At 33.3% G+C, this 16540-nt stretch overlaps 1 protein-coding gene across 2 annotated transcripts in view; it reads left to right on the top strand.

The window, feature by feature from the left end:
• Positions 1-16540, top strand: part of EDIL3 (EGF like and discoidin domains 3) — a 423610-nt gene that overhangs the window by 131840 nt on the left and 275230 nt on the right. For both annotated transcript variants that reach the window (XM_060635428.3, XM_060635426.3), the window contains exon 2: positions 3011-3139. In XM_060635428.3, coding sequence (XP_060491411.1) covers positions 3011-3139 — 129 coding nt within the window. The remainder of the gene's footprint in view (positions 1-3010; positions 3140-16540) is intronic.

A 16540-nucleotide genomic window follows, 5' to 3' on the forward strand; every position in this document is an offset into this window, starting at 1 on the left:
ATCCTGGTCTAGGGAATATAGAATTCCCCTTTTTGTAGTACTGACAATACACAGCATTATGACTGACGTCTCATCCAAAAAAATGTCTGGGTGTTACTACTCATCTTCATGGAATGTACAGGGTTAGCAGATGGCAGTGTTGTTAGTCTGACTGTACAAAGCTGTGTTGCTTTGCTCATGTCTAGGGCAGAGAGTGATGATCTCGCTTTTAAACTGGTGATTGCCTTTTTATAGAAAATCTCAACAATAATGCCTTTGTTTCCAGATTAATTATCTGGGGGGAGGAATAGTAGTGATTTGGGGGGACTTTAATTTCCTGTTTTATTACCTAGTATTTATTAACTGAATTGGAATTAAATCATGCTTCCATTGCTTTCCCTGTTCATAGCTATCTCTGAAGAGGGTTGAGAAAGTCAGTTTTTGCTAGGACTACTTCAAGAGTTTAACGCTTAGTTCTTTTGCCCTAAACCGTGACTCTTCCATTTGATCCAATAGAATGCTGTTTGAGTCATCATTCCAAAACACAAATGTGATCGTATATTTTCCCATGTACAAAGTCCTTTTCTGATTTTCCAGTGCTTAAAGAGAATCTTCAAATTTTTTGTCACAGCACATAAGGCCTTCATTTACACGACCATGCTACTTTCTGAGCTCCATTCTATCTCTCATATACATCTATGCTCTAATTATAGTGGCCTGCTTGAAATTCCTGGAATAAGCCATGATCTTTTTCCTTTGTATATGCTATTCTTTTTGCCTAGAATGTTGAGCAGGTACTTCCTCCTGTGTTGTATCACCTCGCAGCACTGAATCTTTTTAGAAGTTTCTGTTGATCCTACACTTTGGATTGTGTAGACTAATTACAGCTCTTACTATGTATGGTAGTTGTTCTTGCTTTTTTATCTCCCATACTAGGCTCTATACTTCTTAATGGTAGAGACTATCTTTATTTACTTCTGTATGCTTCTGTATGTTCAGCACTGACCTTGGTGCCTGCATAGAATAGGTAGTCAAGCAATGGGGGGTGGGGGTGAGGGATAAAGGGACTAATGGAAGGATGAATGGAGGAATGGCGGAATGGCTAGCTAGTTATATAAAGACATAGGAAGTTTATTGAAATATCTCAGTAATCAGTCCCCCAATCAAATACACTCTGTAAAATGCTGCCAGTGTAGTCATCTTAAAATATAGATATGACCATGTCAAAACTTTAAAATACATGCTAAAAGCATTCATTGGCTCTTCACCTTATAAGTTACGATGTTAACTTTTTAATCTTTACTAATCTGACGTATTTATACTTTCTCAGCCATTCCTAACCAAGTAATCCATTGTCTAGCCATGCTAAATTCTTTGGTATTTCCAACACATATTTATTCTTTTATTTATTCACTTATTTCATGACTCTCTGGTTTCTTATGGCCATCCCAGTGCTAGTATTTTTATCTATCATCTTAATATAGCTAATGACTTGCTTTATAAATGTGACCAAAATCTTACCCTCCATTTTTATTTTTCTAAAGTCTTAGAGTGGTTAATCTAGAAAATATAGGAAATAATTCTTGGGAAGTCTCCTATAAGGGAATAAAGTTCCCAAGAAACAGAAAGTGGTGGGAAGTTGGGACACAGATGCTTTTGTAAACTTTGAAAAACCTTCTTCTCTTGATCAGGCAATGGTACTTCCCCCTTTCAAGCTCCCTTTAAAACTCTATGGGTTTCTCTGAATCTGATTTACATCCTGTCTGTATAATAAAATCACACTCATGACTTTGAAGCCTGCTTTTCACTCTAGACTTAATCAGTGGTACACTGGGCGTGTCAGGCTGTTCAGAGATAATACCCTTAAGACTTCTGGAAGCCCTTTTATTTAGCTGAGAGAGTCTTCAGGCTGTACCTGAATTATTTGAAATATTTTCACAAGGGCCTTTTAGCCATTTCCTTAATTTGATATTTATGTTGAGGCCATGTCTTTCTGACAAAGCTCCAGGTTTGATCTTACACTGGTTTGGGAGGCTGGCATTGAGATAGTTTTGGTTGTTATTGGTTGGTTGGTTGGTCAGTTAATTATCACAAATCCTCCTCTCTATATTCCTTTTCTTTACTTTCACACTTATCATTTCTTTATTTAGCATGTCTCTTCTTGTAGTACTGTATCAATGCAGCTATTAAAAACCAACTGACACTTTAATATTCTGCCTGAAAATCTCATTATTCATAGGTAAAAAGTCATTAAGTATATTTCTGTCACTAAAGTTTTTCTCAGGTAACAACGTTACCAGCTGATTTTCTCTACATAATATGGATAGCCTCACATTTTCTCTAGGCTCCTCTAGTCATTTTTCTTGATGCCTTTCCACCCAGTACCAAAGCCAATGCCATATATTATAGGTTCTAGTTATGGCACAACTTACTTCTCTGTGCCACTGTCTTTCTTACTGTTACACGTTTCTCTCACCTCAGGCCAACTAGCCTGAATTTATTCTCATGGTCCTGACAGGGTTTGAAGAAGTAGAAATATTCAAGAGCTTTTTCAAACCTTGGCTGGCTTCAAGTCTCCTAACATTCTATTGGCCAAAGCAAGTCACCTGGACAAGCCCAGAAATAAACCTCACCCCTTTAGAGAGAGAAATTGCAAAGTTACAGAGTTAAGTGTATGAATTTAAAAAGTTTTTTTTTTTATTGGAGTAATTAATAAATCTTTCTAGTAGACATATTTCAATTAATCTTTAACAAATCAGACAATATTTTATTGACATGTAATGGAGGAACCCCAAGATGAGTTAATAGCTTTTAGTATGCTATTTGGTATGCAGTGTTTGAATAGAAAATTTCATTTTATGTTACATATCATGTCTTTGAAAAGTACAAGGTTTCAAATGGGTCTTGCATACCTTATCTGTAAATCTAAACAGTGTGGTGACTCTACTAAAGGAAAATGGAGTATGAAATAGTACATCTCAGTGCCTAAGACTGCAAGTGAAAAGTCATTCTCTGTTTCTTTATTTCTCAGGTGATATTTGTGATCCCAATCCATGTGAAAATGGCGGTGTTTGTTTGCCAGGATTGTCTGACAATTCCTTTTCCTGTGAGTGTCCAGATGGCTTCACAGATCCCAACTGTTCTAGTGTTGTGGAGGTTGGTAAGTGCAAGATTTAAGCATTTCAGTAGTTACCCCCTTTGTTTGCATGAGTGACTGCCAAATTTGGTGTGGTGTAGTATGGGTATTATATACAAGATTGCTATATGCTGCTAATCTGTTTATTCCTCTATAGTACTCTCAATTTTATAATTTATGTTTTATAATTAAATTATATTTTTATTAATGGTGTTCGCAAATCATTTAAAAATACGTTTTCATGCTTAACACTATATTTCAAAGTCACTACAAGTACTAATTGAATATAATACATTTCTTATCTCTCTAATATTGAATACATTTAAAAGTTTATTCTCACTGAAAAATAATTCCTAAGTCAATTTATTTAAATTAGTCTCTCTAAATAAAATAGAACTTGTTTTAGTGACTGATAATATCTGTATTTTGTAGCTCTTCTAATCATTACTTTTCCAAGACTGAATAAATGAAAGATTATATTTCAGCTGCATTGTTCCTTAGAGTCTTCTCTAAAACTTTGCTTTGCAAGTATTCATTAGTCATTGATCATATTTCAAATTTGTTTTCATCTGTGAAGTACTTCATTGGCATATATACTTACGGATTCAGGATCACTTCCATAATTGCCAAATTGTTCCCATTAAGGAAATGGCTGTACTTTAAATAATTTAGCCCTGTGTAAATTTGTGTAGAGATTTTCTCTCTGATTAAAGGCAATATCATGATTAAGGTTGAAAATTTTCTGTATTTTTTCACATCAGTACCAAGAAAAATAAAAAGTAGACCGTATCTGTTTAACATAGGAAAACTAAATGTGTTTTGGGTTAAATTTCTGTCAACCTGCATAAACCTTGGAAAATTCAGAGGTTTTGCTGGCCTTTGAAAAATAATTTTGAAGAAGAGAAGTAATAGTGACTGTAGTAAGGGACCAGTTTGAGTTACTTATCATTGTGTCTGATACACCTAACCTAGTACCTTTATGCATAGTAAAAGCACAATAACTATTGATTGAATGAAAGATTCCTTAAATGAAACTGTCAGCTTGCCATTTTGACTACTAGTTACTGGATTTTAGTATGCTTTATTTGTTAAATGTGTTTTTCTTGTCTTTTATATGTATTAATATCACTGTGTGGTATATGAAAAAGTTAAGTATGTTATTTTAAAAAGGTACTTTGTTCATTTAATTCATTTCAAATTTAGTTCTCTTCTAAGGCTTTTATTAACTCACTGCTATTTCAGGGGTTTGATACAGTGCCACAGAAATAAAACTATAGTAACCACTTTGACCCCATCTCCAAATATGTATGGTGAATTTCAGGGTTTAATATGAGAGCCATATCCTCAGGAAAGTCTATATCTCTGAAGAAAATTATAGTCATAAATATTCCCAACAGGAATAAATGAATAAAATAAAACTTTAGTGTTGTATTTTAAGCTCACTAACCTGAAATTGACAGTGCCTTACATTTGTAGTGTGTGATGTTTTTGTTGCTATTTCTTTTCAAAAAAATTTTTTTTAAGGTTTATTTATTTTCTGAGAGACAGAGAGAGACAGAGCATGAGCAAGAAAGGGGCAGAGAGAGGGAGACACAGAATCCGAAGCAGGCTCCAGGCTCCGAGCTATCAGCACAGAGCCTGAGGGGGGGCTCAAACTCACAAACTGTGAGATCCTGACCTGAGCCAATGTCGGACGCTCAGCCAACTGAGCCACCAGGCGCCCCTTGTTGCTATTTCTAAGAACCAAATCTGGAATTAAGGAGGCAAATGTCTTAAAATAATTTAAAAATTGGTATCTTCATAGATTTCTTAAGTAAATTCTTTAATTCTTTGGTCCATATTTTAAAATTAATTCGGTTTTTATCATTTTATCAGAAGAATGAGAATATGGGCAATAACACTTTAAAAACTAGATACACTGTCATATTCCATGTAGTTCAGTGAGCCTGTGGAGAATAAAATGATTATAGAATTAAATTTTGCTCAGATTCATTACTTTCTATTATTAAAATATTTGTGATATTCAGAAATATGGTAGTTATGATATATTATCTAAGCTCTAGATTTTATTATGTTTTAAGCAACCTCATTCTTCCATGGTATGCATTTAGGAACTATTGTAAGAAATATATATTTTTTTATTTTATATTTGATTTGTCATTTAGCAAAGCATATTAGTTATACCAATTCTAATTTAATGTCTAACATTAAAATAATAGAAAACAAGTGCCCTAAAAGTTTAAAAGTGTCCATGGTTTCTTAGATACAACTTTGTTATACTCTGAAATAATTTTTTAGAATGTGAGAAAATAAGGGGAAATCAAACAGTTGTCAGGTAAGATGCCTCTTTACAACAGACATGTATTTCCTTACATGCCTTTCTATCACCTCTTTCTCAGCTCCATGTTTTCTTGCATATAATAAGGGGAAACTGAATATGTATTAAGTAAAAACATGTATTAGTAATGCTTTTAGTATCTATCCTACTTGAGGGTTTTTTTTTTTAATATTTTTAAAACTACTTACTGGGACAAAATGTATGAAACGTTAGATCATTAAAGACCATCCTGCATTTTTAGTTTGAAAAAATTGATTACTTTGGTGGGACATTTCTGTTGTTGTTTCTATAGCTTTAGACAGCATCAGTGCAGAAAGCATAGAGTATACTAGAATTTTATACAACCCACTCCCTCCCTACACACAAGAAAGTTGTAGATATTTTGCTGTAATATATTAAAAGACAGAGATTTGAGGTGTCATCAGCTTACATATTAGTCCCCCAAAGATGGAGATGTGTCCAAACTTTCTTCTAAACTTTAAGCCATATACATTTTGTGATTATATGAAGTTTTAAATCTCTTTATTATTAATTTCCAAAGGAAAGAAAATCTTTTCTGTATTGGTTTTGTTTTGATCCCAATTGTAAAAATTAGTTTTACTCTGTATATTCTACAGTCAAACAGATACTGTCTTCATTGTAGTACACCTGGAAAGGAGAATTTCAAATATTCACTATTCTTAGAGATAAAAATCACTACTTGATATTACCTCAAACCTCATTATTTTGTAGCAACTTTATTTTAAGTTCTTGATGCTACTTATTTCAAAAAGATTCTTATCTGATTTTGTACTTTTATTCTTCTTTCCCAAACCATTTAGAGTCAGATAAGCACAAAATATGGCATTTGCAATCAATCCTCATATCGCTTACATTCCTATATTATGTGTGGAGGCTTCAAGAAATTGACTCACTCAGGTTTGTGAACTTCACTCACTAGACAACATTGCTTTTATTAGATTTAATTCTTAGTCTGTCTATACACTCCAGTATCCATCTTTTACCTCTATCTGTCTCTCTTTCCCTATCTCTCTCCTTGTTTCTCTTTCCCACACACATCTCCCTATACAGACATACCTCCACAATTCAATCTTCTCAGCCTCTTAGAGTTATTACAACTCACGTCTGAGAGCTGCAAAAGGCAATAGGAAAACATCTCCCTGATCAAAGGAAAGAAAAAACAAAACAAAACAAAAAAATCAAACAAAAACAAAAACACAAAACTCCTTCACATCCTCAGATGTGAAGACATCAGCCAGGTTAACCAATGTTTGCACAGATGTGAGCTAGATGGTGTCTTTTTCCTCCAGGGAACTTGTAGATAGACCACCATGTGGTTAAGCCCCAAATTACTTCTCAATGACCTGCTCACATTCCTGGATGGCACTGTGTAATTTGGAGGCAAATGTTGACAAGTTTTTTTTATGCAGAAATTTCTATTACCAGTGAATATTTTAGATTTCATATGTGAAATTTTGGGAAATTATTACATTGTCCAAGTTCTATGGCATAATTCTCTTGTATACACCATCAAATTAACCCAGTAAAATAATAACAAGTATAAACATTTACAACTCAAATATGTAGTATATTACTGCAACTAAAGAAAACAAAATAAGCGATTGACTTAAAAAATCCTAGTTTTCATATATTCTTAAATATCTATTGAGTACTTGGTAAGTAATAGTTACATATCTGATGGAATGCAGTGGTAAACAAATTTACAGAAATTGCCATCTAGCCATGAAAGCACTTAAATAAATAAATAGATGAATATGATGGGTATTGTGATAACAGAAGTATGTGGAGTCATAAGAATTTAAAGCAGGTGCCTTATGATAAGCTAGATGTCAGGGAATGCATGCCTGCTCGAAAAAATAAAATCTTGACATGATTATAAAGATTAATTCCAATCTAGCAAGCAGAAAGCCAAAAGTATTCAAACATTGGAAATAATTTTTAGGAAAGATCAGAGATAAGAAAAGTTATGATTCCATGAGCTGCAAGAAATTCAGTGTGGCTAGAGCTTAAAAGGAAGACACATTATAGCCCAATAAATTTGGAGACGTGGCAGATTCTGCATGTTTTGAGGAATTTGGACTTTATACTAAGACATACAGAGGATTTGTACTTTTAGAATTGGAGGAATTTGCTAGCTACTAGCTAAGAAATCAGGCATAGCTTTATAAGTTATAATTATACAGATAGTTATTGACAGTCAGGGACTATATGAATCAGCCACATGGAGAATAATTTTTCTTTAAAAGACCAAAGGTTGGAAACTGATGAAAGTTCATCAATATTTGAGCAGTAGGTAGCAAAAGTTAAATCTATAAAGGACTCTGAGAAGGAGTAGTCAAAAAGACAAAAGAGAAACCAGAAAAATGTTGCACCCCCAAAATGAGAGGCAAATCGTGTGTCAAGGAATGTATTATCAGCAGTGTCAAATACAAAGGAGAAGTTGACCAAGATAAATGTTTATGTTGATTATCTGTCACTGAGAGATCATAGTGCCAGGATCAGTTTTGCTAGAGTTGAGAAAGAGCTGGATTGTGGTACATGGAAGAATTAGAGATAAGATTTTTAAAAAGTGGCTGAGAAAACAAGGAAGCTTTCTCAACTTGATAAAATAATAATAATAAAAAAGATATATCTATTAAAGGCCTACAGATAAAATATTTAATGGTAAGAACCTTGAAGATTTTCCTCTTAGATTAGAAACAAGACAAGGATGCTCCCTCTCACTATTCTTTTCAACATTATACTGGAAGTCCTAGTCAATACAATAAGACAAGGAAATGAAATAAAAGGCATACATACTGGGAAGAAAGTAATAAAACTGTCTTTTCATGGATGATATGATCATCTATGCAAAAAGAAATCCTAAAGAATAAACAAAAAAATTCTGGAAGTAATAAGCAATTATAGCAAAATTATAGAATGCAAGGTTAATATATAAAAGCCAATCATTTTTCTGTAAACCAGTAATGAACAAGTGGAATTTGAAATTAAAAACACAATAGCCAGAGCACAGAGGATTTTAGGGCAGTGAAAACACTCTGCATAATATTATAATGATGGATACATGCTATTATACATTTGCCGAAATGCATATAATGTATATTACCCAGAGTGAACTCTTCTGCAAATTATGGACTTTGGATAATTATGATTTAAATGTAAATGTGGGTTTATCAATTGTAAGAATGTACCACTCTGGTAAGGAATGTTGATATTGCAGAGCTTATGCATGTGTGGGATCAGGGATTATATGGGAAAACACTATACCTTTCTCTATTTTTCTGTGAACTTAAAACTGTTCTCAGAAATAAGGTCTTTAAAGAATGGCTGTAACATTTATCAGTTTATTCATTTATTTGTTTATTCATCCATCAAATATTTATTGAATATATACTATATGCCAGACCCTGTTCTTGGCACTAAGGATATAACCACTAAAAATAGGCTTTGCCCTTATAGATCTTCCAGTCAAATGGGGAATTAGGCAGTAAACCATCACCATGGGAAGTTCTATAAAGAAAAATAAAGACAATTGTGAAGTAGAATAAGAAGAGGTATATTTTTAGGAAAGATGATTAGGAAAGACTTAGAAGTTTGTGTTTGAACAGAGAGTCGAACTGAGACAAATTCACTGTGTATGGATGGAGAGAGAGGACAGTAACGTGAAAGGGGAGTTTGGACTAAGGGAGGTTTTTACTTTAAGATGGGATTGCAGTATCATTATGATTCAGAAATATGACATAAAACTAAGCTCGTGTTTTACTAAGAATAAACTGTGTTAGATGACTCATATAGATATTTCAGTATTATTTGGCATACATTTAGCTATCAGTCTGAAAACAAAAGACATAAACATTGGAATTTGGTAGCAATTTAAAATCCATCACTTTTAGAAAAAAATTCCAAGTACCTGTGTTATGAGAGTAGTTCAGTATGGGATAACAAAGGCAGCATCTCATTTCACTTATAGCCCTTCCTCTTTATCTTCTCTGTAGTTACATTGGCTTCTGACCAGGTTTTCTCATTTAGAAAAATTAATAAACATGAAGGTGCTTTATTCATCCTGTTCTGTCTTCTCCCGTCCTCTTCTATCATATTCCATCCAAACTCATTTCCTTTGGGAATTGGTATTCCTTTTCTAACGTGAATTCAGGTTCTTTTAAATTTGTGGCCCTCAGATCTCAACACTGCTAATCTGTCCTGCTTCCATTTCATTATAAGAAACCAGTTACATTTACCCAGGATAAATAAAGTCTCATAATTTTTTTTTAACAAAGCCCAACAATTTTCACTGTACATCTTGCCCTCATGAATACGTAAATTCATGTTTACCTTTAAGAAGGTGATCACTGTTGGGGCGCTTGAGTGACTCAAGAGGATAAGTGTCCAACTTCAGCTCAGGTCAATATCTCATGGTCCATGGGTTTGAGCTCTGCATCAGGCTCTCTGCTGACAGCTCAGAGCCTGGAGCCTGCTTTGGATTCTGTGTCTCCCTCTCTCTCTGGCCCTCCCCTGCTCTCTCTGTCTCTCTGTCTCTCTCTCTCTCAAAAATAAATAAATATTGAAAAAAATTTTAAAACAGAAGGTGATCACTGTCAGAATATCAAGTAGTGTAATAGAGACAGACACTGTCTAAAAGACTTCTTTTTAGTGATCATGAAATATCAGAATGTTAACAAGCTTTAAGTAGATCTCTTGGGTACAGCAAGGCTATTTTTAGATTTCTAAACTTTGGTTGCAAGATGAGAGATTTGATGAATTTCAGTTAAATTATTTATATATTAGGTAAAATTATGAGTGGTTGTCAGGTTTTTTTTCCCCTTAAGATTACTGCTTGGAATAAGGAAGGATAGCTCATGATTGAATCCATATTTCTAGAAATTATCATAATGAGAGCTATTCTGCATAGACTAAAATAGTTTCTCAAAAGCTGCTAGCCATGGATGATTGCTAAGAAATTTCCCAGTCAACTAGACTCAGGGGATTCATTTTCAGAGTTATATCTATATACTTTTCTGGTAATAAGAAAGATTAAATATGTGTCATATAAACAAATAGAATTGTACAGTTAAGCTGGTAGATTTAATGGTAAATCTTTGCCATATTCTGTATATATTACAGAAAATTAACTTTGTTTTATATATGTAAATATTTCTATAACATAGCTTATAAACAATTAGGTTCTTGATCTTAAAATGTTTCTACTTTATTGTTAATTACAATGATTAGAATTTGTTAACTTGCAATTTCAAGCCCTGACAATCATATATTAATTCAGAAAAGAAATACAGAACATCAAAGAACCTTAGAAAATATCAAGTACAGAAATCCTCTGTCACCTAGAAGAAAGATAAGAGCCAATTTGTGATAAAGCTTTATTTGTAAGAAAAAAATGCAATACATTAAAAGAAATATTGATGTATACCATTCTAACTATTCTTTTTTTTTTCTTTCTGAGAGTATACCTTTTCTATTGCTTAGATATAAATACTTTTATGAATGAAGTGATAGTGGATGTGTATCATTATGCTTTTTCTGCTTAACAAATCATACAAATTTAGTGGGTTTAAACTATCATTTGTCTCTCAATTCTGAGAGCCAAGTAGGTTTCTGCTTGACTGGTGCTGGGTAGTGAAAATTGGCTCAGCTGGAATAACTTGTCTCTGCTAGATCAGGCTTCTTTATGTGGTGGAGGGAAGGTCTGAAGAGCAGAAGAAAAATCAAGCCCAGATTGTAAGCACTTTTCAAATCTCAGTTTGTGTCACTTTAGCTAATAACAGTTTTGATGGGTAGACCTGCCACTTTGTATTGAAAAAGTGAGGTTGCAAGAAAGAATTTTGTGGCTGGTTTTGTAGTCTACCACAGAATGTTAGTTAGTTGATTTTCTTTTCCTTTTTAAATATTAAAAAAAAAATTTCGTTTTCATTGGCAATGCAAAAATATGATGAACATGTTGACATCTTAGTAGACACTTATTTTTATGTTACTAGCTATGAAGGTAATCTTTTCTTTATACAGGAGGAAAAAGTAAAAGCTCTCTTCAAAAGGGGAAAATTGGTTATGTTCTGTTCATGTTAGGAAATCTATTGAAAAATTAGAAATGTGAAAATGGAAAGTGACATCAAGTTGTTCTTTTATTCTGATTCCGAATGGAATGGCATGAGGTCAGTTGTGGCATTGCCAAAATGTATAATTCTACACGTTCATGAAACTGATAAACTGCTATTATTTATTTGTTTTTGAGAAACAGAGCTTGCATGCATGCATGTGCAAGTGGGGGAAGGGCAGAGAGCAAGAGAGAGAATCCCAAGCAGGCTCCACAAAGAGCCCGTTGTGGGACTCAAACTCACTAGTGGTGAGATCATAGTCTGAGTTGAAGCCAGGAGTGGGAGGGTTAACCAAGAGTCAGACGCTTAACCTACTGAGCCACCCAGGAGCCCCTGAAAATTGCTATTTTAAAGTGATAGGCTAAGTGGCAAATTTGGCATTAACCTCTTGAAAAATTTTCTCTTCCGGCTTGACTACTGTCATGGAAAAAAGGTTTATAGGAGACTCATAGATGACATAAAATAGTTAAAATGTGCCCAGCCCAATAATCTCTAAGATCTTTCATATAGTTACTTCATTTTCTCTTGTTCATTAATTTTTAACCTGAATCCTCTTGATTCTAACAGTTATACCTATTGTTTGTTTCTTTTTAATTGAATTAATTACATATCTGTTTTTGGTTTAAAAATAACATTAAAAATATGATTTTAAGCAGTCATAACAGGGTGTTGATATTTTATCATGTCAGGGAAGTTGACATGTTGCTGGAGAACGAGCAAAATTATTCTTCCTATGATTATAATAGAAAAGAAAATGAAAAAAGTAATTATCTCTAGGTTGAGTTGTTGAATGCCATTATCAGGAAGAAAACAGCATGGGGGCGCCTGGGTGGCGCAGTCGGTTAAGCGTCCGACTTCAGCCAGGTCACGATCTCGCGGTCCGTGAGTTCAAGCCCCGCGTCAGGCTCTGGGCTGATGGCTCGGAGCCTGGAGCCTGTTTCCGATTCTGTGTCTCCCTCTCTCTCTGCCCCTCCCCCGTTCATGCTCTGTCTCTCTCTGTCCCAAAAATAAATAAAAAAAAAAACAAAAAAACAAAAAACAAAAAAACGTTGAAAGGAAGAAAACAGCATGTACACTGTTTTTTTCTTGGATAAAGCCATCTATATTTAAGAATTTATAATTTACATAGAATTTATAATTTACATAGAATTTACATAGAATAGAAATTTTATAATTTACATAGAATTTATAATTTACATAATTTACATAAAAATATTATTTACATATAATTTACATAGAATTTTCTTTATTAAAGAAGTACTGAAGAAAATTTAGGAAATATAAGTTAATAGAAACCAAAAGTATTATAATCTTAAGTCATATACACTCTTATTCTTTTTTTCTATCATTTACCTACATGTTTCTATAGCCATATACAGCCTTGTAAAGAATGATAGCAATTTAACTTGACTCCTGTTATACAACTATGCACATGCATGTTTATGTGTATACATATAGATGCATAAAAATTATACTATCCATAGATAGTTCATATTCTTTAGTGATCACGTTTGTGTTTTTTTTTTTTCACTTAGGATGTAATATCTTTCCATTTCTTTAAAAATTATTCCCTGACATTGTACAAAATATCTGGTTAACATACCATCATTTACCATCATTTATTCAACCAGCCTGTATTTTTTGATGTTTAAGTTGTATGCAAATTGGCTCTATTATAAACATTGGCTCTATTGATAAACAGTCTTAAATTTTGTAAACATTCACCATTGTCTCCTTAGACTAAATTCTTAGTTAAGGAGACTAACTTAACTAAGTCAGTTTAGGAGACTAACTTGGTTCGGAGGAGTTATTTAAGAAAAATTTTAATATTGTAAGATTGTGTAGGAAAGGCTAAATGCTTTATCATGATGGATTTATAATGAAAAGAAAACTTAGTGGGCTTATATCTACTTAATCATAATAATGAAGATTTGGGATCATTTGATTTGTAGAGGAAAGTAGAGGAGAAAATATAAGATATAAGTTATATTTACATATATAAAATATAAGAGGAGAAAAATATACTTGGAGAACAAAGAGATTATCTCATCAAATATAGTTTTAAAATAACATATAAAGACTGCATTCCCTTTCATTTTCCACTTAAACAATTATTATGTAAGGCTACCAATTATTTTAAAAGGAACCACTATAAACACATCTTAATATCCAATTTGGTTGACAAAAGCTATGAGGAAAGAGCTGTTCTCTAAAATTCAGACCAGTAAGAGAGGGTATAGGCAGAAAAGTCTTAAATAATGGCTCTAGAGCTTGTAGAGTACAGAGCTAACTTAAGATAACAGGATTAGAAAAAGCCTAACAGGGTTAGATAAAAGGAAGTGGGGAAATGATTAATATTACTCTAATGGAAACGAAAAGTCTATTGGCTGAATGGTACAGTGTTTGCTCTCATCTGCCCTCTTACCATTAGCTGAAGATAGAAGGAAGAGTAAGAAATGAAGCATTAAATATTCATTGCAAAGAAGTGTCTCGATAGGTTGAAATTTATTTCTTAGAACTACTAGAAATCCTGTAGTATTTAATACTGGTAAATTAGATAAGCTAACTACTCCTAAATCTTACTGAGACCTACTGTGTGCTAAATCATGATATTTGTTGTGAGGGATTACTAGAGTAAAGCATAGTGGTTACTAGAAGAAATAGAAAGCATGAAATCTTTTCTTAAGGAGCTTCAAGTAGATGTCATTGTTTGTGAAGATTTATTTGACCACAGTCCCTGAAGCCATAGGAGTGTTGGGTGACACTTGAAGGTAACTTTGTACTTTAAGGCCGTTGGTCTAAATCAAAGTATTCATGTGGAGGCAGATTCTATAATGCATATTATTTAAAATACAGTGACAACACATAATTTTTAAATGAGTCATATAATGAGTGAGAATTTGGGCAGAATCCTTTTCAGAATATATTAAATTTTTCCCTTTGAAAGTATAAAACTCACCAAATTATGATTTAAAATGGACAACAATCAATATTTATTGTTCTCTTTATTTTATTTTAGCCAAGGCTTGGGAAATAAAATAGGGAGGACACAATTTTGTTTCTATATCAACAAAAGATAGAACAAGTCTTAGGATATTTTCTTAAGAACTAACCTTTGGAAAAGACAGCAAATTTCAAATAAGAATTGGCAACTTCTTTTCATGGCATGTTGTAAATCTCCATAATGTCTTTATCTGGTAAGATTTTAATTGAGAAATCAGAAGCCAGGTGCTTTATCCAAATCATAGAGAGCAATTGGGTATAGGACTTGTTACTGTTACTCACTGACGTCGTTGCCACAAACATTTTCAACAAGATAGACGTCAGTTGTGTCATTTAAGCTCTCTTTCAATCAAAGGCTTTGGCTGCCCCAGGAAATGGATAAATCAAGGTGCATCATAGAACATGCTCTGACCTTTAAGGTCAGCATCTATTAATTATTCAATTATGGAAGTCAAGCTATATTATTCTTCACAATGATGTCCTGACCCCAAACTTCTGTGCTAAGGCTCACCTCCCAACCAGGCATGCTGGCTATTAGGCCATCACATCATGAACATTGAAGGGGGTGGGCAGATAGTCTTTTTATGCAGTTTACCAATCACCATAATGCCAAGGACATTTTTTTTCTTCATCCTCTTCCTTTTAATAATGTCTTTTATTTTTAGAATACTCTATTCATTAAAATGCTAATATACATATTATTCTTGTTATAACCTTGAAATAAACAGTTGAGCTAATACCATTCTCAGTGTTAAATAGGAAAGTGATAATGTGATAAATGTAATGACTCTACCAAGGTCATAGATTTCTCCTCAACGGCAGGCAGAACAGGTGTTAAACCTGAAGTTTTGTCCCATGGACTCTCCACAGTCCTCTACATTCAAATTAAACTGTGCCTGTTACACATATGGGGATGGATGCTTTGAACAATGGGAGAAACTGGAGATGTAATAATAATAACAATAACAACAACAACAACAACAATAATAGTACCTTTACTTACAGTGTTTGTCACATGCTGAGCATGCTTCCTTGGAATGTTGTAGGAACACATTCTTTAAAGGATTGCATCATGCTAAGGTGGTTAAAAACTGAATTCAATCCTGGCTTTTCTATTTACTATCTCTGTTACTTTGGGCAAGATACCTTAGTTTCTTACCTGTAAAATTGGGGTAATAATAGGACGAACTTCGAAGGGGTTTTGTTCAAATCATATGACTTAGTATATCGAAGGGTCTTGGAACAGTGCCTAGCTTATAAGAGGTATACGAGGAGTTATAAAATAAATAAATATATATATAGACATTTCAGAAGCTATATGCAGAAATCAGACTTCTAAGTTCCTGAATATTCTTCCATCATTTTAGTCATTAATAACATTATTTAAATGTCCAATAAATCCTGCTCTATTATTTTTATGTCAGGATTTTTTTCTGCTTGTGCTTGAATATGCAAACTGGTGGCAATTTACCTGTCAGCTTTTAATTTTTCAAAAATTTCTTTCCTTCAAGATATAATTTGACAAATCACCTCACTTGGAATGGGAAAAAGAGAACCCGATGTTTTATTATTTGAAAATTATGAGTAATGTAAGTAATGCTTGCATAATTAGGAATCAGCCTTTTAGGACTATAGCTTTCCTTATGCTCACAGCAAATAACTTATGAATTGATTTTTCTTTATAAGAGTACAAAATAGGAATCTGTAAGGACATAATAAATACCAAGATGAAATTTATGGTACCATATTAATATTAGGTTCTTAGATGTGATAGATCAACAGTAAGCTCTTTGTGGCTTTGCATAAAGATTGAATCACAGAGTAGAAAAAACCACTAGTATCTTTCATTTAACAAATATAATTGAGCATCTTTTAAAAGCTCTTCCTGACCTCCTGAGGCTAATCTCCCCTTTGTCTGTGACCCCTAAATAAAGAACTTGCTCTCGAGATACTTAT

This window comes from Panthera onca, chromosome A1 (genome assembly GCF_046562875.1).
Source record: "Panthera onca isolate mPanOnc1 chromosome A1, mPanOnc1 haplotype 2, whole genome shotgun sequence".
Lineage (NCBI taxonomy): Eukaryota > Metazoa > Chordata > Mammalia > Carnivora > Felidae > Panthera > Panthera onca.